At 40.1% G+C, this 24716-nt stretch overlaps 1 protein-coding gene across 7 annotated transcripts in view; it reads right to left on the bottom strand.

Annotated features, from left to right (window-relative positions):
• unc80 (unc-80 homolog (C. elegans)) overlaps nucleotides 1–24716 on the bottom strand; it is a 277657-nt gene that overhangs the window by 79430 nt on the left and 173511 nt on the right. For all 7 annotated transcript variants that reach the window (XM_072578775.1, XM_072578771.1, XM_072578772.1 and 4 more), the window contains 9 exons: nucleotides 21430–21611; nucleotides 19254–19385; nucleotides 17331–17517; nucleotides 15276–15407; nucleotides 15015–15158; nucleotides 9262–9362; nucleotides 6801–6887; nucleotides 5617–5800; nucleotides 2009–2103 (listed from right to left, as the gene is read on the bottom strand). In XM_072578775.1, the coding sequence (XP_072434876.1) occupies nucleotides 2009–2103; nucleotides 5617–5800; nucleotides 6801–6887; nucleotides 9262–9362; nucleotides 15015–15158; nucleotides 15276–15407; nucleotides 17331–17517; nucleotides 19254–19385; nucleotides 21430–21611 (1244 nt within the window). The remainder of the gene's footprint in view (nucleotides 1–2008; nucleotides 2104–5616; nucleotides 5801–6800; nucleotides 6888–9261; nucleotides 9363–15014; nucleotides 15159–15275; nucleotides 15408–17330; nucleotides 17518–19253; nucleotides 19386–21429; nucleotides 21612–24716) is intronic.

A 24716-nucleotide genomic window follows, 5' to 3' on the forward strand; every position in this document is an offset into this window, starting at 1 on the left:
CTGCAGGAGAAACCCAGGCAGAAATAGGGAGAATGTGCAAACTCCACACAGACACGTTGCCCGAGGATGGAATCAAGCCCATGTCCCTGGTGCTGTGAGGCAATATGCTAAGTACTGAGCCAACATACCTAGTTATTCAGTTTGATAGGAAGATCATGAGGAGCCAAAGCAAAATAAAGGATACTACTCTAAAGCAGATACAGGAGTAGAGGGGCCTGGGTGTAAATGTGCACCAATCATTAAATGCAACAGTACATGTTCAGAAAGCAGTTATTTAAAAATGCAATACCTTAAACTTTGTTAGCAAAAGCATAGCAAGGACATTATAAATAAAACACTGGTTTGGCTTAATTAGCATATTGTATCCATTTCTGGGCACTACATATCAGGAATAATACAAAGAAAGCATGCAGAAAAGATTCTGAAATTGAATTATTATCCGAAAAGGCAAAATTGCAGGGCTATAGGTAAGACAGGGAGTAATTCAAGGAGTTAGTGTGGTGGTAATATTGCCGGATTGATAATTCAGCTTTGCGAATACAGCAGCTGGGCAGATTTATATTTAATCAATGAAATGTGGAATTATATAGCAAGCTACAGTAATGTTGACCATGACAATTACTGATGTAAAGACTCATGGTTCACAATGATCCTTTTGTTAAACTGTCCTTCCTTACCTGGTCTGCCCTACATGTGATTCCCAAACCAAAGAGATATAATTGATTCTTAACTGTCTGCTGAAATAGCTCAGCAACTCTGTTCATAGGCAATTAGGGATGGGAGAAAACTGCTGGGAATGTCAGTGATGCACACATCCCATGGAAGAATAAATACAGTACTTTTGCAAAAAGGCCAGCACAGGTGTGATGGGCAAATGCCTCCTTCTGTGCTGTGATATCTTTATCATAATGGCATACTACACACAATTAAAATTTTAGCTGGCAAATGTTGTTTTAGAATGCTCAAAGCTGTTAATTAAAAACACGCATGCATTCTGTAAATTCCAGGTGACATGCAATAATTAATATTTTAGAGAGAGAATTGGATAAATTATTAGCATTTCATACTGTTGACAGAAAGCCTTGACGATTGATAGAGCAGTGGTCAATAGCCACTATTTTCCTTTATTATTGGACCTATAATCTGTTCAACATTTGTCTTGTCTTCCTTTCATTCTTATTCCAAGAACTGAACACACCATGAACAATCGTCCTTCACTGATTCTATTCTCCAATGCCTGTCTGGTAGAGAGGCCAGAGCACAATTTAACATTTCATGCCCATGTCATCTTGGATCTTTCCTGTGCGTGTTTTCCAGGTGTCATGCCAGGAATAATCTCCAAACACTCCCTTCCTGTTTGCATCAAATTATATAATTTTCCTAGTATCATTGCCATAAGAAAGTTCCTCTTAACATCACTCTCCCAAAAGCCCAATTGTTTGTCCTCTTGGTTATCTGTGACACATGTAACGTTGGACTGACTGCTTTCATTTCAAATGTGCTTGGTCAAGCCTCATTATCTCTTGGGGGCTCAGCATTCACAGCCATACATCGTATTTGGCCACACAATGGCTTTCAGAAGGGCTCTTAACATTCACAAGAGGTGGAAATTGTGATTTAAAAAAAAATATGATTATGACCGATATAAATCACAGAAACATAAATTAAAAACAGAAGATGCTCTTAAACATCTGACAGAGTAGAATTGAATGACTAATAAATTTTGGCATAAATACATGTCTGTAAGAAGTAAATGATTATAGAGTTAGAAACAACACATAAAAGACATATTATGCTGATGAAGTAAACATATTAACAAACATGCTTTCAACAATATATCATAGCAACAGGCGTGCCCTTATAAAAGTCAAACACACACAGCAGATGTTCGTTATATTGTATATACATATTAAGAACCTTACATTTATGTGATATAAACACAATAATATTAAAATATTAAGTCACCAGAAAAAAATAAATTACTCAAAAATAAGCGTGGTCTTTTTACCTTGAGAACAGCTTCAAACTGTGTATCCTCATGAACAGGAAGTTGCGTTGGAATATCACATTCATTTTGTCCATGGACAACTAAAGTCTTTGTGCCTGGAGCGACAATGAGGTCCTACATTTAAACAGTTCTCTAAACTGATTATGTCAACATTTTCTAATCAGCCACCAAATCAAAAAGACAAATCAAACTCATTAGCATTTTCGTACAGTACATTTAACTCTCATGTGACCTGATGCCCACAAACCCACAGTGATTTGTACCTTGATAAAATTTTATGTCTTGTTTTTAATTGACACAGTGCTAACTCTTTCACATCCCAGTTCTAACAGAGATGCTGCCAGTCCCCATTTAGCACAACAATCAGACTTCCAGAAAACGAATCAGGAAGTGTAGGCCATTCAGTCCATCATGCTTTCTCCACCATTTCTTAAGATCATGACAGATTCAATTGAGGTGTCAACTCTGCGTTCCTGCCTATATCCAAATATATTTGTTCACAAAGAATCTTATTCTTCCTCCACTGCTCTCTGGACAAGAGTGTTCAGCAGATTCACCATACTATACAGAAAGAACTCATCAGCATCTCATTTTCCTTATTTTTAAATTTCTTCTCCCAGGTCTAGTCTCTCCCATGAAGAGAAGTATCCTTTCAGCATCAATTCTGTCAAGCCCCTCAGGATCTTCTATGTTTCAATAAAATCAGCATGCATTCTACTGAACTCCAGTGGTTGTCAGCCCTACCTGTTCAATCTTTCCTCAAAAGGTAATCCACATCTCAGTCAGAGTATTGTGTCGAACAAATACTTTAGGAGTGACATTTCAATTCTTCTAAATCTGTCAAGGATCACCATTGATGCAGGGAAGGCCTATGCAAGAGTTTCAGTATCTGCAGATTCTCTCTGCACTCCAACATCATGACTTCAACATGAAGGAGAGCTATGTGTGGCAGACAGGGATGTTGTTGTCAGGTTAGGAAATTCAAATTACTGCAGAATTTAACTGCGGTGCTCCATTATTTTTGTCTTCTCTCTGTGATGCCCTCAGCCACAGACTGGAGACGTCTAGAGTTAAAGAAACCAGGAACAAGAGGAGGTCTTTTGGCTCTTCAATCCTGTACTGCCAATCAATGTGATCACGGCTGAGGCTCTACCTCAATGCCATATTCTTGACATACACTTGATGCCTTTAGAATCCAAAAATGCATCTATTCCACAATTTCATCTGCTTCACAATACCATAGGCTACCAGGTTAGGAAGGGAGAAGGATGGTGGTGATGAGATCCATATTGCAGTGCAGCACAATAACGATCCGATGGTGGTGGGCTGAGAGCGGAAGGTTGGTGAGGAAGGCAAATAGTAGTTTAATGTTGGGGGGAGGATTTGTGGAGGTGGGCAGTGGAGTGGGGGAGGTTTTATGGTCAGATTATTGGACTTGGAGAAAAGACTCCTGATAAATACATAATGCTATAAAAGACATTTTTCATAGGGAGTCAGTCTTACTCTTTTTTTCTTTCAGCTTTTGTGTACTCCAATATCTTGCAAATTGGCTAGCTGTAAAAAAAAAGTGACTACCAAAATGAAAACAGATGGTTTTAGTGTGTGGAATTGCCTTCCCTAAACAGCAATGGAGTTTGAGTCATTGAATTGTTACAATAATAGCAAACATGGACTATCAATATTTAATTCTCTTCTTCTTTGTTTAATACCGAAGAATTTAAAAGGGGACTAATACTGGCCTAGAATGGTTGCTGTGATCACCTGATCACAGTTTAAGTTAGCCCCAGAGAACCCAGTCAGAATACAGTGTGTTGAAATTGCCATCTCATATACAGACATTGAAACCAGACAACTAAATCAGAGTTAAGAAATTTGCACCACCTGTTTAACTCGCACTTGATTGATAAGTTTGCATATTCAGAGATGACAGATTACCTGCAGAATTTCAGCATGGAAAAACAGTGGAGCTAGACTCAGGAATATTCAAATAAACCATAGTAGTGTGCTGGGCAGAGCAGAGAAAGAAGAATGTGGATTCATAACATCAGAAATTGTAAATCTTGTTGTCTGTCTGTTTCTCTTGTTTTCTGAGGTCAGTGATCAGTGAAAAAGCAACTTAAGAAAGTAACTACATGCACAGAATTCCATGGTTTTTACAAGTTTCATTATTGCTGATGAAACAAGATAACTGCTAAACAGTTACAGAATCCGGTTGCATTCTCATAACATCTGAACTCCATGAAATTTAAACTAAATCACTACTTATCTTCCTGCTTCTATGAGATACACGATGTGCAGGTGCCGTTGTTGGCTGGGGTGGTAACAGTCAGAAGTCACACGACACCTGGTTATAGGCCAACAGGTTTATTTGAAATCACAAGCTTTCGGAGCTTCACCTGTTGAAGTAGCCATGCTCTGAAAGCTTGTGATTTTAAGTAAACCCATTGGACTATAATCTAGTGCCATGTGGCTTCTGACTCATAGGAGATACAGTCACCTCTTCTTTTTAAAATGGATTCCTCTGTTTAACTGTGCTTGATGCCATGCTTTATTATTTCTTTTTTCTCAATTAGCATGTGATAAGTTTCCTCTTTCTTTCATGTAAGACAGCCTTGGAATTGGCTCCTTCACTTTGATTTAATAAATTTTATTTGAATTGTCATAGCTGTGTGCTTAAAAAAAATTAAAACATTGTTCCAACCAACCTAGAAGCATTAAAAAGAAAGTTGATTCAAGCCAAATGAACAGGCCTACAGTTTCCTGTCCAAATTTCAACTTGAATAAAGACAAGTAAATAAACTGAAAGTTGCTTCAAGTATAATAAATCTGCTATAATACTTTATTTCTGATCAATCTTAACCATTTCATTTGCCACAAAGTTTTATGCAGTTCATTTTTTGATGTAGATATTGGTTCAGCATTTCAGAAGTGATAGTGATGTACAGACGAAATAGCAACAAGTTCAATATGTTATCAACATTTCACACTCTAGGGTTAAATCACAGCTTGCACTTAAAACAGGCACTTTCTTATAACTTCAATGGATTCACATCAAGGATGAAACATCATTGATCATAGTTGGAAATAAGTAGGAATGTGGATCCAAAATTCATCAATGCTTAGTGCAGCCCTTGGTTGCCATAAAAAATAGGAACAGAAATAGATTGTCCAGCCCCTCAAGCCTGCTCCAGCATTCAACAGGACTATGGTTCATCCGACATTCCTCACGTCCACTTTCCTGCATTTTCCCCACAACCCTCAATTCCCTAAATGATCAAGAGTCTAACTGTCTATCTATCTCAGCCTCAAACATACACAAAGACTTTGCCCCCATAGCAAGACGTTGCAAAGACTGAACACAGAGAGAAGAAATTCCTCCTCAGCTCAGTCGTAAATTGGCACCCCTTACTCAGATACACTCTCCTATGAGAGGAAATATCCCCTTAACATTTATCCTGACAAGCTACTTAAGAATCCTATATGTTTCAATCAAATCACCTCTCATTCTTCTAAATTGAGTCGCAACATGTTTAGCCTTGCTCATAAGATGATCCCTCCATATTGGGAATCATTGTAGTGAACGTTTTCTGAGCCAGTTGTGCCCTTACCTGGCATAGAGGCTGTAACCAGCAGTTTGACTTCACACTGTTCCTTTTTCATTGTCTGTTTGAGGTCTTTGAAGAAAAGTCCTTCGACATAACCAACAACCTCCCACAGGAAGGTGACAGTGGCTGAGATTGCATCCATGCCCCATTCACAAGGAGTGCGGACAAAATACATGATCAGACCAACCTGCAATGCAACAGAAAAATGCCGCAGACAAACAGTATATTTCAGTTTTGGTTTGTAATACAAATCTGCATAATCAAAATTAGAAAGTGCCCAACATATGTTCAGGCTCCTACCTAGGCCCCTTCCCACACTCAAAGCTGTGTTAGTGCTTTTTACAAGCAATGGGTAAAAACAATTTAAAGCAAATTAAAACCATGACCCATGATGGATGGTATTTCTTGTTTTGCCCCCAGGAGGTTCAGAGATGGGGAGAGAATTTATTTAGATGGGATTGTGGCAAATGGGGATCATGCAAACTTTCTATTTCCACCCAATTAATTCTGGATGGCCTTCCTACCCCATTACCAACTGATGCCCAAATAAGTACCCAAACCACGATCACTGGGATTAAGTGCAATGTACAGGCCTGTTGCTGTACAGCGAGCATGGACAAACCTGTGCACGTTGCTTGTGATGTCACAGGGAGGAAGGGTCCACTTGGGCAAGACAGATCCCACACTGGGAAGCAGGAGGAAGGTAAGATTGGAAGAGTGGTGGAAAGAATGCTGCTGAGAGTCACTCTTGCCTTTGTGGCTGAACACCATCTAACTCACCCCCACCATCTCTGCCCACTCCTTCTCTGCACAAACGTTGCCAACCCATGACCCATGGCCAGGAAAACACTAGTGACCTAGTTCCAGGGCTCCAGTGAAGATCTAGGCCTCAGCTGGATGTCTCTTTTGCAGCAACCATCCTGTCCTCAATGGAGTTGCTGTGCTAAAGTAGCCTATGGTTGGCTACTGGCTCTCAGTGTGCAATATTTCTGCCAGTCCAGGATTCTTGATCCCACTGCTGACCTCTGACCTCGTGACTGACATGTAATACGGGAAGCCTTCCAAGGGGATGTAACACTGGTCTATCGTTGTCTCTCCAGACTCCTGTTTCCATAAACCTCCCGCACCCTATCCTCCCCCACCCACACCCCAAATGTAATGTGACACGAGGCAGGAGTAATGCTCACCAGGTAGTTGAAGAGAATGTGGGAGGTTTGAGCTGGCATATCTCCAATATTTAACAACAGTTTTCGCAGCATGTAAATCAGTTCATCCTAGGAATAATAAGTAACATTTCACAAAAAGTGAAAACCTACTTAATTTCTTAACTTAATGATAATTTCAAATTACTTATTAAAATAGACAAAATAATCCAAAATTCTGTCTCGAGACTTTATTTGAATATGTGCATTATCAGCAGTAATAGAAGTCTATCCATTAGAATTAGAATGCTATCCCAATGTGTTTTATGGACTTATTAGTCACCAAATTCCATACTATTGGAACATAAAAGGCTGCCTAACAAAATTGAAGCTTATGTTATAAATGGGTCAGCATCACTTGGATAAAAATATTGGTCTTAGAGTAGAAAGCTGCCAGCTGTGATAAATTGCTATTTTTCAGACTGGGATGGTAGACAATGATATTCCCCAAAAGTTGACTTTATTTTATTTATTATTGTCACATGTACTCAGGTACAGTGATAAGTTTTGTTTTATATACAGTACAGGCAGATCATACCATACAAAGTGCGTTAGGGCAATAAAACATAGTGAGGAATACAATGTTACAGCTGCAGAGAAGGTATATAAAGAATGAGGTCAACATTAAATTTAAAATTTGAGGGGTCCATTCAGAAGTCTAGTGACAGTGGGGAAGAATCTGTCCTTGAATCTGTTGCTACGTGTATTTCAGCTTTTGCATCATCTTCCCAACAGAAGAGGCTGGAAAATATTAATCCCACGTGGGAGGGATCGTTGATTCTGTTGGCTGCCTTTCCAAGGAGCCAGAACTATAGTTAGAGTCAGTGCTTGAACTAATTATTTTAATAAAAGTACTTATTGGATATCAGATTACAAAGTGAAGTTTCAAAATTTGCTAATGATACTAACTTAGAGGTGTGGCAGACAATAAAGTGGACATCACTGGACTACATCAGGACAGAATGGGTAAACAAATCACAGGTACATCCAATACAAAGTATGAGCTTTAACTTTTGTCAGAAGGAATAGTGAGAGGCAATGAAGATATAATGGCACTCTGCTAAAGAACATGCAGGGACCCGGGATTCAAGTCAACAGACTTGAAAAGGGAAGGATATTAGTAGTTAGTAAAGCATACATTATCATCAGCTTCAGCGTTGGAGTTATTGAGCACAAAAACATTGAAGTGATGCTGAACCATAAAAAAAGCTCAGTAGTTCTATCACATTTAAAGTATTACATCCAGTTATGATGATGTGAAGATCCTTGAGAAGGTGCAGAGAAAAGTTAATGGAACTGTTCAAGGGGCAAGTAATTTGAGCTACTAAATTAATTTGGTAATCTGGGATTATTCTTCTTGAAACAAATAAAATTGAGGGGAAATCTCTTACAGATGTATGAGGTTACAATGGATTTAAATTTGGCAGACAAAGAAAAGCTTTGTTCATTAGATGATGGTAAAAAGGCTAAAGGAACACAGATTTAAAGTTCTGGAAAGGGTTACAGAGGGATTTGAGGAATCATTTTTTATGCATTTGAGTGACAAAGATTTGGACCTTGCTGTCCCTGGGCACAATGGAAGTGGAGGAGAAAGTGAGGACTGCAGATGCTGGAGATCAGAGCAGAAAATGTGTTGCTGGAAAAGTGCAGCAGGTCAGGCAGCATCCAAGGAACAGGAGAATCGACCTTACGGGCATCAGTCCTTCTTCAGGAAGTGGAGATTATCAATGATTTTAAAAGGTATTGTAATTGGCCCTTGAGAGAAATACACTTTCAGGGCTTGCAGACACGGTGGAGGAATTGAGCTGATTGGATCTATATTTATTTGAAAATGAGATCTATTGGTCTCAAGGAGAGGCAAGATATTAAAAAGTAGCAAAGTTACTATTCTCACATCGGCAAAATATGAATTGATAACATTATTCAAGTATGCAACAAGGGAGATGCAGTATTCTAAGTATTTGCTGGCAACACACAACCTTGATCAATTCAGCAAACCATGGACATGTTCTTCATAAAAATTAATGGATGAAAAATCAAGAGATATCTGCCCACCATTTTCTAATTCCTAGGTTATGTTACTTATTGCCACTGTGGGCTCAAACTTTATCTTATAGTCTAAATTCTGCACCCGTACTTTTGTACAACATAATTTTTAAACATGTTTAAAAATCAATCTATTTTAATTATTGTATATATTATTTAATATTAACATGCCATAATGTTGGTTTAGCACTTAATATTTAGTGTGGTATTTGAACTAAATTACCTGCTCCTTCCAACCCCATAGTTTTCAAACAGACTAGCCTGGGATTTAAAGCCTTGGTTCTCTGGTCTTCCAATTGGGACTGGAAATATGGTTATGGAATGAATTCTATACAGTAAACATAGAATGTAAAATAAGTGACCATGTTTGTTTTGATATTTTTGAAGTAAATCCTGTTACCTGCCGATTGCTAATAGTGAGCTTCTCCAGAAAATGGCGCAGGACGAGGGCGGGGTCTTCAATCAAACAGTTCCACAGCACTTGTTGTGCTACAGCACTCACTAGAAATGAGAATGAGACAAGGACTCAATGATGAACAGAGAGCTGTCATGTCATCCATTAATACACCACAGAAAGGAGGACATTGGCCCAGCCCAGTTGTGCAGGCTGGTGACCTCTACTGCTCATTGGGCTGGAATACAGTATATTGTCAGTATGAAGTCAAACAACTTGCCTACAGTCAGTTGGCATAGGAACCTCCAGGTCTCCACTCCTAACAGCTTCACTTGCAAGGATATTGCCAGAGTTGGAGGCTTTGAGCTTTAGGGAGAGGCTGAATAGGCTAGGGCTATTTTCTGAAGAGTGTTGGAGGCTGAGTGGTGACCTTATAGAGGTTTATAAAATCATGAGGGGCATGTTTAAGGTAAACAGACAAGGATTTTTCCCTGGAGTGGAGGAGTCCACAACTAGAGGGCATAGGCTTAGGGTGAGAGGGACAACATTTTCATGCAGAAGGTGGTACGTGTATGGAGTGAGCTGCCAGAGGAAATGGTGGAGGCTGGTACAATTTCAACATATAAAAGGCCTTTATATGGGTATATGAATAGAATAGGCTGAGGGGGATATGGGCCAAGTGCTGGCAAATGGGACTAGATTAGGATATCTGGTCGGCATGGACGAGTTGGACCAAAGCGTCTGTTTCTGTGCTGTACATCCCTAAGACTCTAAATCTTTACGACTTTTAAGAAGCAGAGGAGGTGGTGTGTCTTAGGAATTTCTAAAATAAGCCAGGCCAGTTTTCTAGTTCTTTTATTGTGCTGGTGTGATGGTGGACATGCAAAATGAAGTATTACAATCCTGGGTCAAATTGTAAACATTTCAGTCATGATTTAACTAGGGACCAATAACATTTATTTTAAGATGAGCTGGTGCAATATCCAGCAGACCTGCTAAGAGAATAAAGCCACAGTTTGAACAAACAACAATAAACCTTATTACACCAATATGAGGACAACAACCTATTACATGTACAACGTATTTCAAACACTTGACATTAACTTGGGGGATAGACTCTGCTGACATGTTGCCACCTTCAGCTTTTCCTGTTAACTTATGGTAAAGTGGTGACTATATGTCAACAATGGTGAGAAAGCACTTACATCAAATAAAGGGTCGATTTTATACACTTCACATATCATTGATACTCTCCATCTTTGACGTGAATGGAGCCCCTAGATGGAATAGTGGGAACCTCCCAGTGGCTGGCCAATGGGATCAGATGTACATGTCACATAGCATTTACTCACTGAGCTGCAAGGACTAGACACAATAAGAGGCTAGTATGTGACAATTGTAGCAGCGAAGGCTCTGGTAGCATAACTTGGACAGTTTATAAGTCTTCAAATGGTGTCTCTATCGTGAGGTGTCATCATGGTTTCCCACCTACTTTGGCAGTGCCCAGAAACTCAGTGGTCCTCCTGGCTGTAACATGCAACTGCTAATGAATTGGATGGCCTGCACAGAGACTCCTTCTTCAACTGCTGAAAATTGACTCCAAGGTCTCATTTGTCACCACTTTAGAGATCCTATCCAGAAATGAGGCTGGCCTGTGGTTTGTACACTGGAAATAAAGTTTGGCTCTCTGTTTCTGTATCAAGCCAGGATCTAGCCAATTTACTGAAACTATCTCACTGGCATGAATGGAAAGTCAGTAGAAAGTCACACTTTAAAAGGGGATGCAGTGTCAAGGCAAACATCAATGCTACTGACCAGTTTTCACCGGACTCTCCACTGTGCATTGTGTATGACAAATAACACAAACCTCCAGAAATTTCTCCCCCCATTCCAAACCACTACCACTCTCCCCATCCCTAACCATGTGCCTACAGGCATTTTTCTGTGTTAAAGTTACTGTGTTTTCATTTCTCTGATTTAACCACCCCACCACTCAATGCCCTCTTAAAGTTCAACCATCCATGACATCCACTTTCAGGTCTCATGACTTCATTCTGCTGAGTTCCCAATTTCACTTCCTATTCACTCAGGTACAAGCAGCCTCCTTTCAAAGCTATCTTCACCCCTTCCTCAAAGCAACAGCTCTTGGCCTCGTACACTTGCATTCTACTAAAATGTCTCCTGCCTTCCTTTCTTTTCAAAGTTCCTGTAGGTGTTGTTACTTTCCAAACTCACATCCATCTTTTTTGTAATTTCACATTTGAATCTTTCCAATCAACACTCTTTCATACATTGAGAATCCTAATTAAAGCAAAAAGTCCTTTATCATTGTGTACTATCCACCATTTTCTTTGTCAACTTCTCTGCAGATTTTGTTTTACAGCATTTTATACTCCATCGTCTAATTCAATGAGGCAGCCCTCACTTGATTGCACTCCTGTCTCTTCAACCAAAGCATTGCCAGCAAATTTTTATCGTCCTTTCTCACTGTAGTTCCCCAAGGATTTTCTTTCTTATCTAAGCATTGCTGTTTGGTTACATCATCAAACGTTATGTCATATTCCACACATAATGACACTCAACTCTAGCTCTCTATCACTTCCCTTGACATCTACTGTCTATGTGTTGTTCAGCAGCTGGACGCCCAGTGATGGATGTGAGACAACCTTCTCCAGTTAAAAATTGGGATGGTTGATGTCACAATTCCCAGATCATGCTATAAACCATAGCCTCAACACTCATTCAATCTTCTTTCCTGATAACTGTTGCAAAATTAACCAGGCTTGGTCTGTTAAATAGTTCTGAGCCGAGTTAACAATTTCTCCACCTTCTCTGTCAAAAAAAGGCCATTTCCATAACACTGCATATCTTCATTTTTGTTTCAGTTTATTTACTCATCAATTATGATTTTATCAGCTTCAGATTCAACTGTGGCAATCCAAATCTGCCAGACTCCTGGCCTTGAAGTAAACTTTAACATAACCAAAATGCCTTACTGTAATCCATGGTGAGTTTTATTTACCTCTCCTGTAGACCCCCAGGACCACAACAACTCCAAAGTAAAATCCCCATCCAAGAGGTCAAACGTTTCCATGGCCTTGACACTCACTACTTATAATCTTCTCTGGCTTCTCCTGGACTGGAAGGTTTGAGTTGTAAGGAGACATTGAATAGGATGGGACTTTAAGGAGATATGGAATAGGCTGAAGAGTAAAGGACTGAGGCATGACCTTTTGGAGGTCTATAAAATCATGAGAGGCATAGATAAGGTAGATAGTCGACAGCTTTTCCCCATGGTAGGGGAGTCAAAAGCTAGAAAGCATAGAGGGGTAATTTTTTCACACAGAGGGTGGTGAGTGTCTGAAATGGGCTGCCAAAGGTAGTGGTGGAAGGGAGGAAAAGTTGTCATTGAAGAAACATTTAGACAGCAACATGGATGGGTAGGTATGGAGGGATACAGACCAAATGCAGACCAAATGGAACTAGCTTAAATTGTGAAAACTGGGCAGCATGAGCAAGTTGGGCCAAAGGGCCTGTTTCAATGCTGGAAACCTCTAGGACTCTACAATACTTCAAAAATTCTATGTTCCTCCAAGTCTTGCTCTTCTGCATCCCAAAATCATTTTGTCTTATCATTGGCAGTGGTGTCATCCATGGTGTAGGTTCTAATCTCTTAATCAGCCTTTCTCTTCTCCTTAAAGCAATCATCTTCAACCCAGCTTTTAGTTGTCCTGCTAATGTCTCCTTCATTGACTCGGTATTGATTTTTGTCCAATTATGTTTCTCTGAAGAGCCTATAGACACTTTTCTATGTTAAAATTTGCAATAGAACTGCATACTGCTGTTGATTATCAGGTAGACTTGGCAGTAGATGAGACTACTAACATTTTCAATATACAAGCTGGATAATGTAACTGTTCTGAAAGGGCTAATGTTGGAGACTGCAGCAGGCTGTACACTATATAGTGATGGGATAATGTGGAGCACCTTTTAGGATTTTAAGGAAAACAGGCATGTTATCTCAGGTCCCCTCATAGTCTTTGCAATAATAGGCTAAATATTACTGAAATAATCATGATGTCAGCTCTGCTAGCTTTCAGTGCCTGTTTCTCTCCATGAGACCTAGCAAGATTTCTCATGCCAGCTTCTTAAACTCACCTCATTCCTAATGTGCCACACATCTATGATACCCTGCTCATTGTACTCTCCCTCTTGGAATAGGTGGAAGTACCTGCCTCTGTTAGGGTTAAGGATTATCAGAGTAGCCATGCCCCTATGGAATGGCAGAGAAGGCTAAATGGGCTGAATGGTCTAATTCTGCCCTATGTCTTAAGGTCCAGTCTTGTCTCACCATGTAACATTTGGTTAAAACATGTTTGTTCCTCACATTGCGAATCTACACAGGGCTGATCTCCCATAATTCATCCAAATTTCTCGCCAATGCCCACATTGTTCACAGCCTGGTAAGTTTCTGCCCAAGGTCAACCTTTCTGATGTAACTTGCAGGTGAATGTTTTCATGCAATAAACTACAATTCCTTAAAAGGACAAAGCCTATTCTCATTTAAGGTCAAGCTCTTTCCTGAAACGTCAGTTCTCCTGCTACTTGGATGCTGCCTGACCTGCTGTTCCAGCACTGCACTCTCGACTCTAATCTCCAGCATCTGCAGTCCTCAATTTCGCCTGTTTTCATTGAGACTCACTTGGAAAGAAGTAGTGGGAAAAATGTTTATTTTCCAGGGGGATTGTAGGAATCTGGAATTCACTGCCTGTAAGGGTGATAGATGCAGAAACCGTCATAACATTTAAAAAGTATTTAGACATATAATTGTTACACCAAGGCATGCAATGGGCCAAGTGCTGGAACCTGGGATCAGAATACTTAGGCGGTTGTTTTTGAACAGAGTTGACTTGATGCGTCTCAGGGCCTTTTCCTATGCTATAGACCTCTATGGCTTGTGGTTTTTTTTCTCCCACTGTGTACCAATTAGGCCCTTAGACCCAGTCAAGTTAAGGGGGAAGTGGCAGCAAACTACTTTAGCCCCATACTGGTGGTGATGATATTGCAGCAGGCTTGGTTAGCTTGGATGGTTGGCTTGTGATGCAGAGTAATGCCATGAGCATGGGTTCTATTTCTTAATGGCTGAGATCACCAGGAAGGCTCTACCTTCTTAGCCTCACACCTGACCTGAGGCACGGCAACCCTCAATTTAAACTCACCACCAGTTGTGTCCCTAATGAGAAAGCAGCCTATGGTGGTCTAGGACTATAGCAACTTTCAATGTGCAACAATAAATTGATATTTACTCTTTAATATCACACCATGAGTATTTTCTGAATCTATGTAGTCAACTGTTCCCCCATCAATATAGATTAATCAAATGATCTTATTATAGGTGAGGTAGTTGACTGTTAAAAATCAATGAATTTACTCTACCTTTTTAAGTCAAACATTTCAACCTTTTAAAACTAAAACTGAAACCTTTTAACATAACTACACTGGGAATCTTTTCTGAATTGATCTTTAGAAATGACAAAAATAAAATAAAGCAGAGATTGACATAAACTGAGTGACTATAAGATTCCTATTTTCCACTATCATGTTCTGTGGATTCTGGTGATCATCTGGAATAGTTACCATATGGTAACTATTCAATTATGTTGAATGTGCAGCTTAGCATCTAATCGTTATTTATAACCTTGTTTTCTCCAAAATTCAATGCACAGCTAATTAAGATAGAGTTTTTTAAAAACAGATACCTGCCACTCCATCTTCTCGTACCTCTCCATCCTCCATGAGATGAACAATTGGCAGCACAGTAGCACATATGCATGCAGGAAATACAGCCTGGGGAGGTTGTATTACATGATGTGTTGGAGTATTCTCTGTGGCGTCTTCTTCATCTGCTCAGAAAACATAGATATTAGTTTCATACATTATGTTTTTGAGATCCTTATATGTGAAGGAACAGAACAACCTAGCTGCCTCCCAGTCCTTTATGAATGATGGTCACTGCTTACCTTCAGCGCTGACTGCTGACCGTACTGACCATACCGAGCCTCGACGGAATGAGTAATTTCTATGGGATGTACTAGACGTGCAGGATGGACTGACAGACAGTCGGCGGGAAGCTAAATTAGCCGCATCTTCAACTGGCAAATGAGATAAAAATCAGACTGCTTGGTCAGTGAATTAAATAAACATTAATTCACAGTTTAAAGATACAATTAAATTAGATACTTCTGGTTACACTCCTTTAGTATTTATTGACCTTGGAAGAAAATTTGCGCTTTGACATGTTGTCCACCATATTAGTTGAGGATAGTTATCCTGACAAAATTCGTTCAGCAGTTTACCTCAATTCAGTTTTCTCTGATTTTGCTTAAAACTAAGTTTTGAACTGAATCCACTGACTCGCCAAAAAGGGAACGCTTTGTAAAGTCATGGAGAAAGTTATGCATGTCATTTTTTCAGATACCATCAGTATTCTGGTTTGGGTAGCTTGCGCCCCCAACCCTGTTTTTTTTTGTGTTGAGTTTAGGGCCAGTCTAATTATAACTGGCAGAGAATAAACTACTATACAGAAGACCCACCTGTCTCTTCAACAAGGTAACTTATTACATGAGAGCAATTGGTAGAATTTACATTCCTAGTCTGTCATTATTATGAAGGACTCTCAGGAGCAATGCTGATTGCTTCTGCTTCCTTCCTGTAGAACTCAACTGCTTCCACTCAGAGTCATTGTGTCATGCCGCACTGAAACAGATCCTTCAGTCCAACCAATCCCTGCCAGCCATAATTCCAAACTAATCCAGTCCCACCTTCCTGCACTTGGCCCATATCCCTCCAAATATTTCCAAGTAATGTACCTATCCAAATATATTTTAAATGTTGTAACTGTACCCATATCCACAAATTCCTCTGGCAATTCATTCCACACATCAACTACATTCTGTATTTAAAAATTTCCCCTTGTGCCTTTTAAAAATCTTTCTCTTCTCACCTTAAAAATATGTCCCCTAATCTTGTAATTTCTCCACCCTATGGAAAAGACACCTGCCATTCATCTTATCCATACTTTTCATTATTTTATCAACCTCTTCAAGGTCAATGCTCCAGCGAAAAAAAGGTCCCAGCCTATCCAGCCTCTCCTTATAGCTCAAATCTTCCATACTCGGCAATGTCTTGGTAAATCTCTTCTAAATCCTCTTCAGCTTAATAATATCCTTCCCATAACAGGGTGATCAGAACTGGACACAGTATTCCAGAAAAATCACTGAAGATAGCAGGACAAGACAGAACAATTAAAAAACATATAGTATCCTGGGCTTGAATAATAATGGCATGGAAGTCAAGAAGAAATGGGAATGTTGAACTTATATAAGACACTTCAACTGGAGTAGGGAACAGTTCTGATGTGGATGGAATGAGCTGCCAGAGGAAGTGGTGGAGGCTAGTACAATTGCAACATTTAAAAGGTATCTGGAGGAGTATATGAATAGGAAGGGTTTGGAGGGATATGGGCCGGGTGCTGGCAGGTGGGACTAGATTGGGTTGGGATATCTGGTTGGAATGGACTAGTTGGACCAAAGGGTGTTTCTGTGCTGTACATCTCTAAGACTCTATGACTTTAGAGTGCATTTATAAAAACAGCAAGTTGTGCCGTGTGTGTGTGTGTGTGTGCGCGCGCGCGCGCGCGTATGTGTTTGGAATTAAGCCATCCTGCGGAGTATCTTAGTTGATAATCAGTTTAATTACCTATTTGAAGTATGTTTCTCATAAAGGAGTTTTTAAAAAATTTATGGCAGAAACCTGATGAAAATCTCTATTGTTTTAGATAACAGTAATAAAGAGAAACAAACAGACTATTTCTGTGACTGAATAAGACATTTTCACTACAGGCACAACTTGTGGAGTTGTGGGTCTTGATTTCCATCATACTCCCCTCATCAACGTGACACCAACTCAGAATTCAAAGATGAAGGCTGATCAATATTTCTTGAGGGAAAAATGTGAAGATGTGTTTTTGAAAACATTGTTGAGGGTACCGGGCAATGCTTCGTATGAAGACCTACCTTCATCCTCTAGTTCGGGTGGTGGCGTGTTGCTCGGTTCATAGCAGGCCTCTTGTGTGACAGGAATGGCTGTGATCAGGCTGGCCTCACGACCAAGTCGCTTCTTCTCCTCTTCCTGCTGCAAGTTCTTCAAAATATGCTCAGCTCGCTGGTGGGACCGGGAAACCGCACGAGCGGAAAACGATTTCTGTAACAGGTTGTACATTGAGATCATCAAAATAGAATCTGTAACAGGTTGTACATTGAGATCATCAAAATAGAATCTTTTTGCACTTCTGCAGCAGATCAATTACATTAAATATTTTTAAAAGAGGATTGTTACTTTGTTGTCATTTCATTGCGTACGCAATGCGAAAATATGATACGATATGTGAAAACGAGAACAGTAACATGCCTTGGGCCAGAACTTTCCATGTGGGGCTTGGAACCTTGTTGCCAAATTCTAACGGGGGTCAGAAGTCAGCAGACTGTAGGAAACAGTCACTTGGCATGAAATTCATAGCCAGAGGGTGGGCTCATTGTCCAAATATGGCTTGCCGCTGGACTTTGAAAGTTGGTGGGCCAGTCGGAATACAGGTTGTACAAGCACAAGGCTGGAAGAGCACAGCAAACCAGGAGGTGGAGTAGTCCAACGTTTCGGGTATAACCAAGGAGTGGCAAAGGGAACGGTCCTTGTGGAAGGCAGAGAGGGGTGGGGAGGGGAAGATGTTCTTGGTGGTGGGTCTAGTTGGAATTGGCAGAAGTGTTTAAGAATGATGCATTGGATCCAGAGACTTTTGGGATGGCAGGTGAGGACAAGGGCGACACTTTCTTTATTGTGTTTGGGGGCAGGAGTTTTATAGCAGTGGAGGGGGGAATACGTGGTGCAGTGGAGGGTTGTATGAATGTCAGAGGGGGAAAAAGCACGTTGTTCAAAACAGGGGGACATTTGGGATGCTTGGGAGTGGAACGTCTCCTCAGCGGAGCAGATGTTCACTTATTTTAAACAACGTGCTTTTCCATGCAAAACCTGTCGGCACACCACCCTTGTCATCTCCATCCAGGGCCCCAAACAGGTGAGAGGGGAAAGATTTGTAAGGCATCTGAGGGACGATTATTTCACACAGAAAGAGAGTGAGAGGATGGCTGCTGGCATGGAGTGGGTTCAAACAATGGAAGAAAGATGAATAATGGGGAGGCTGCAGGGGTGAAGTCAGAAGAGAGAGGTAGATGGAGATTCCAGGAGGGGCTAAAGACAGGGATTGAAAGGTTTGTGGAAGGAGGAGATGGAAATGGGGGTGGGTGGAAGAGAGAAGCAGCAAAAGGCAAGAGAGAAGGTAGCTACAAGAGTGTAAAAGGCTGTGGGAGAGAGAGAGCAAGGTGGAGGGAAAAACAACTGGAGTCTGCAAGGAGTAAAGTGAGGAGCAGGAAGCTGTGAGAGGATGGAGACACGAGAGGATGCAATGGAGGGGGAAGAGAGGGAGAAGCTGAAAGAGAGTCCAGAGAAAGAGAGGATAGGCTGCAACTGAGGAACAGAGGGGGTTGCTACAATGGAGGAATAGAGATCTTGAGTCCCAATCATTCTGCATATTTCTTCTAATGAATGCTTTATTCTTAAAATATGGCATTTTAGACTTTATAGCTTCAGTTCAAGTTTAAAAATTATCGGCCGAACCTACCAGAGGCTCTGATATGCACTCTTAAAAAGCAAGACACCACCCTAAGAGAATAAACTGATAAAGTTATCCTTCCTCCCGCAAGTGATACAAGGTATTTAGAAACAAACAGTTGGTCATCACACATGTGACATTTTCAGACATGTAAGATCTTTATTGCTTCATGGAATAGGCTGATTTTACTGTTTCATAATAATGACTGGAAAGTGTAATAACAAATGAAGCGGAGACTTTACTTTCAAAAGCTGTTGGCCCAGCTAATACTTACAGACTGATCTTCACTGATTGGATCCTGCACACGGCCAGTGCTCTGGGGAACCCAAGGTGGATCAAACATCGGTACAGATGGCATACCCAAAATTGGAGAAGGTAAGGTGAAGTTTATACTTGGTGGTGGAATCTTAAAAAAGATAAACCAACAAATCATTGGGTAAAATGGATGATAGAAAGAGTACATTTAATAATGTATATATTTGCTAAGTAAAACAGTAATTTTGACTGATTTATTACATTGCATCTCTAACGATTCACAGGCATTGAAGAAGCACATCTAGAAACGTGAACATTCAAAGAAGTATGACCACTTTTCTGGAAATACACGTACCTATGTCCTTGAGGATCATCAAAGATAATAAATATCAGAAGGGGTGCAAAGATACCGTGACAAGTAAAGAAATAAAAGATGGATCAAGAGAAAATCTCAATGACAAGAGTAAAATCATACCAACAGTTAGAACATAGAATTGTACAGCATAGCAATGGACCCTTCGGCCCACGATGTTGTGCTGAACAGGATGTCAAATTAAACTAATCCATTCTGTCTGCCCTTGGTCCAGTTCCTGTCTGAAAATGTAGCAGCAATATTTATGACCTGAAATTAACAAATTCAGAACTGACTCTGGAGACTTGCAAAGAGCTTAATTTAAAGATGAGGTGATATTTCTTCAGCTGAACTTCATTGGAACAGTGAAGGTGCTGGTGTTGGACTGGTTGTTTAAAGTCAGAAGTCACATGACACCAGGTTACAGTCCAACAGGTTTATTTGAAGTCACAAGCTTTTGGAGAGCTGCTTCTTCATCAGATGAAGGAGCCTGACGAAGGGGCAGCAGTCCGAAAGCTCGTGATCTCAAATCAACCTGCTGGACTATAACCTGGTGTCATGTGACTCCTGACCTTGCACACCCCAGTCCAACACCGGCACTTCCACATCATAGGAGACTGAGGACAGAGAACTCAGAGTAGGAAGTGGTTGGGACCTCAGGGTCACACAAACAGATTGAATGCAAGCAATCTCCCCATGCAGAAGAGATATCACGGCGAGCAGTTAACACAGAATCTAAACTGAAAGGAATACAAGTAAGTTGCTGTTTCACCTGGAAAGAATGTTTGGGACTATTACTGGGGTAAAGGAGAGAGATTTAAAGGGAAGGTGTATTTTTCAATGCTTTTGTATGAAAACATCATTGGCATTTTGGATGGCAGTTGAGGGAAGTGGCCTGAAGTACCAACAAGAAAGCAGTCCCTTTGGAATTTGAAAGGAAAGATAGGGAAAATGTGTTTGTTGGTGGTATCACTTTGAAGTTGGTGCAGAGTGGAAGATGATCTTTTGAAACAAGTGGCTGGTGGTTTGGAAGCTCAGCACAAGGGAAACCTCATCATAGCTTTATGAAGAAGGATGAGTGAAAAACTATGGAAAACTGAACATAAACATTCAAGGGCATTGTCAACCACAATGGAAGGGAATAATCTGTTCAGGAAAATTGTTCAGGAATACTATAAAATTAGGTTGATTTGTAGTGGCTTAAATTTTGCTTCATTGCAGAGCACCACTTTAATCTCAGTGTCAATGTGGAACAGGCTTTCCTTTGTCTTTACAGACATAAAACCACTGAAGGCCTATACCTGGGACTGCACATCTTCCACAAAAGCTCTACTTTACAGCCTCATTTGCTGAAGTTATTCTTCTTAAGTTGTGGGTATGGAAGTGTGCACATCGGAACCGATGCAATGTAGATAGAAAAAACTGGAGAAAGAAAGAGAGTCCTTACAGCAAGTTGGGTGAGAGGAAGCAAGTTAAATGGAACTGTGGGAATCATGGGTTTACAGTAAATAATGGCAACAGCCAAATCCCATTGCAGACGATAAAGAAAGTGAGGTAGGGAAGGGAAGATTTGGTGATGGATCAAAAAGATAAAGGAAGGATAGACATTCAAAGGCAAGTTGGTGATAATTTGGGTAAAAACAGGAGATGGCACTCATCAAAATATTACAGAAAAACTGTGTGTGGATGTAGATCCCAAGTAGGACTGCAACATAAAATGCTCCACATAGCCTAAGATATGACAGGCAGAGCTAGGAATTGTATGGGTTCTCATTGCAATAGTTTCTGTTTGCAGGCAGTGAATGAAGTTAAAGGGGAAGGTACTGAAACCTGTGAAGCCTACCTTAAAGATCTGCTGAGCACCTTCTTCCATACGTGGCCAAACCTGGTACCTGAATCTCCAGAGTGTATTAAATTTCACAATGGCATTGATGCGTTGTACTGCTTCTGGGTGGTGAAATTCAGACATCATCATATCTGATACAGCATCAGGTACTTTAACTGCACACAATAGGAACATGGCCGCTGTAGGTAGAAAGAAGAAATGTTTTACATTTATTTAACATTTTTCATAACATCAGCATAGTCTAAAGTGCTTTCCAAATAATGAAATACGTTTTGAAATATAATCACTGCAAAGTGTCTACATGGCAACGAATTTATGTACAATATGATTTCATAACAATTAAAGAGATAAGTGAGATAATTTGTGAGGTGAATGCTGGTCAGCGCACCACAGAGAATCCTTCTTCAACATAATGCCTTCTGGTCGGATCTTTTAGAATACATAGTGACTTAGTTTAACAGTCCATATGAAAGACAAGATTTCCCACAATGTAATACTCCCTTACTAAATGCCGGGCTATAATATGCATCCACCTTTTTGAAGGAGGACTTGAACAAGCAGCCTTCTGACTCAGAGTGGTGAATATAAGCTGATGCTGATACCTTACATTACTTACTAATAATTAAGTCAACGTAAGTGTTCAGTGGTTAGCACTGCTGCTTCACAGCGCCAGGGACCTAGGTTCAATGCCAGCTTCGAGCGACTGTCTGTGTGGAGTTTGCACATTCTCCCTTTGTCTGCATGGGTTTCTTCCAGGTGCACTGGTTTCCTCTCACAGTCCAAAGATGGGCATGTTAGGTGGAATGGCCATGCTAAATTGCCCATACTGTCTGGGGATGTGTAGGCTAGTTGGATTAGCCATGAAGAATGCAGGACCACATGGGATAGGGTAGGGGGATGAGTCTGGTTGGGTCACTCTTCAGAGAGTCAGTGTGGACTTGTTGGGCCAAATGGCCTGTTTCCTCACTCTAGGGATTGTATGTTTCTACGATAAACAACATAGAGTGAATAAATCCTTCAGAGCTTATTCTCATGAGAGAACAAATTATGGCATGCAGACCAGAGATAAATGTTAGTACAGTCAAAAATTGAATAACTTCATTGCTGGTCCAGCTGGACTCTCAAGTAAAATCTCTCATGAATATGTCCACCTTCAGGTTCAATTTAAGAGAAAATATGTATATGGATCAATAAGATATGTTTTAGTAATGACTTTGCAATGTCGCTGTCTTTTCCTTAGCCCTCTAAAGCAGTCACTAGATGGTGCACCAACAATGCTTTCTCTCCTTCCCTTTTAGGATCATGTGATGCCTTGAAAGAATTGAAAAACTTATTCATTCTTCAAACACAACACGTCATCATCTTCCAGTCACCTGTTTCCTGAACAGATTCTTTAATGTGCTTCTTTTCCAAAAATTCAAATTATTAGTTTTATAAATAATTTATGGACATTGCTCCAATTCTGAATATCAACCCCCCCCCCCCCCCCCCCCCCCCCCCCCCCCGGCCCCCGCCACGTAAAAAATCATTTTCTAATCTCACTTTTATACTTTCCCTGATCATTGTAAAGTTACAATAAGTTCTGGTGTCAACTAACAACTACAGCAAATTTTCCGACTTGCTAGCCTTTCAGGAGCTTCACGACTCTATCAGGTCACGTTTTAATATTTCCCAGCTCCAATAGAGGGAAAAAAAATCGCCACAAATGCTGTTCTACTGGTAAGTCTTCAAGCAGTGGTTCCTCTCTCTAATCAGGAAGCCCGAATGGATTGTATGACTCAGAGAAAGTGAGGACTGCAGATGCTGGAGATCAGAGCTGAAAAATGTGTTGCTGGAAAAGCGCAGCAGGTCAGGCAGCATCCAAGGAACAGGAGAATCGACGTTTCTCAGGAAGGGTCACTGGACTTGAAATACTAACTGTATTTGTTCGCCATCCTGCCAAACCTACTGAATGTCTCCAGCTATTTCTGATTTTTGTGTATTTCCAATTGTATGACTGTTGGACTGTTAATTGGCAAAGGCAGCACTTAAGCCTGTGACTGGAAGAAAGTGTTTCCTCTGAACGCTTTTGATCAGTTTGTTCTATAAGGGCCTTTATTGATAAATATTTTTTATTAATCTCAGTTCTTCCCTGTCAATTTGAATCAACTTAATTAAAACAATTGCTGAGAAAAACAAAATGAGTCACATCTTTAGAATAATCACCACATTAATTTAAAATAAACTACCATGTAGAAAATAATGTCATAGTGACGGATTGGAACCCAAAACTATTATGGATATTTTTCATTCCAATAGGGTTTGTTTCTGAAAAGAGAATTGCTCTAGACAAAAAAAAAAGACTTTGTGCTTTTTAGGAAAATCCTGCATGGAATCAATAGAATGTCCCATCTGTAGAGTGCAGGGAAACCTCAAACAGAAAGAATGGCGTAACAAGGAGGCTGCCTATCACTCACTCCCTTCAGCAGAAAAGCATCTCTTGCAGATTTTTTTTTTGTGTTTCCATTTACAGGAATATAAATGTACGACAAAAAGATTAAAAACTAACTGCAGCCCTGTTCTGTGCGGGCCGGTGGACTAATGTTTATGTGTACAAGGCAAATTTCTTGGGAAGCTGGGTATGGCGATAGTGGAAAGACTGGCATAATCTTCTAATCTTCCCTAAGTATAGGGGATATGCTAAGTTTTGAAGAGTGGCAAATGTGACATCATTTTTTAAACAAGTGTGTAAGGATCTTCCCACTATCAACTGGCCTGTTGTTAGTGGGAATATCCTTCACCTTTGTTTTAAAAAATTGTAAAGATATTCTGACTAACAACGATTTTAGAAACAATTATCAAAGAGAAATGTAACTAACACTTGAAAAGATTTGAGTTTATTGGGGAGAACCAGCATAGATCTGTAAAATATAGATTGTGCCTGACTAATCTAATTGATTCTTTGATGAAATAACAGCGAAGTTGATGCAGGGAATGCAGTGGTGAATTTTAAGGAAATGTTTGACAAATTACCACAAAAATTGTCTGGTTAACAAAACTGAAATTATAAATAGGAGAGTTAGTGCCAACTTGGTAAGTATATAATACACTTTCTTGAATGAAGGCATCATATTTGCAACTTCCCGATTTTCTAGATCCTCCAATTTTATCGAGGGACTATATGTTGATGATGGCAATCCCTTCAACCATCTCCACCCCAATTTGGCATTTGATTACGGACAGTCTTTTGACCACATTTTCCCTTTCAATTTTCATTCCACATATTACCTCAACCATCTCCCGTG

This window comes from Chiloscyllium punctatum, chromosome 10, assembly GCF_047496795.1.
Source record: "Chiloscyllium punctatum isolate Juve2018m chromosome 10, sChiPun1.3, whole genome shotgun sequence".
NCBI classification, from domain to species: Eukaryota; Metazoa; Chordata; class Chondrichthyes; order Orectolobiformes; family Hemiscylliidae; genus Chiloscyllium; species Chiloscyllium punctatum.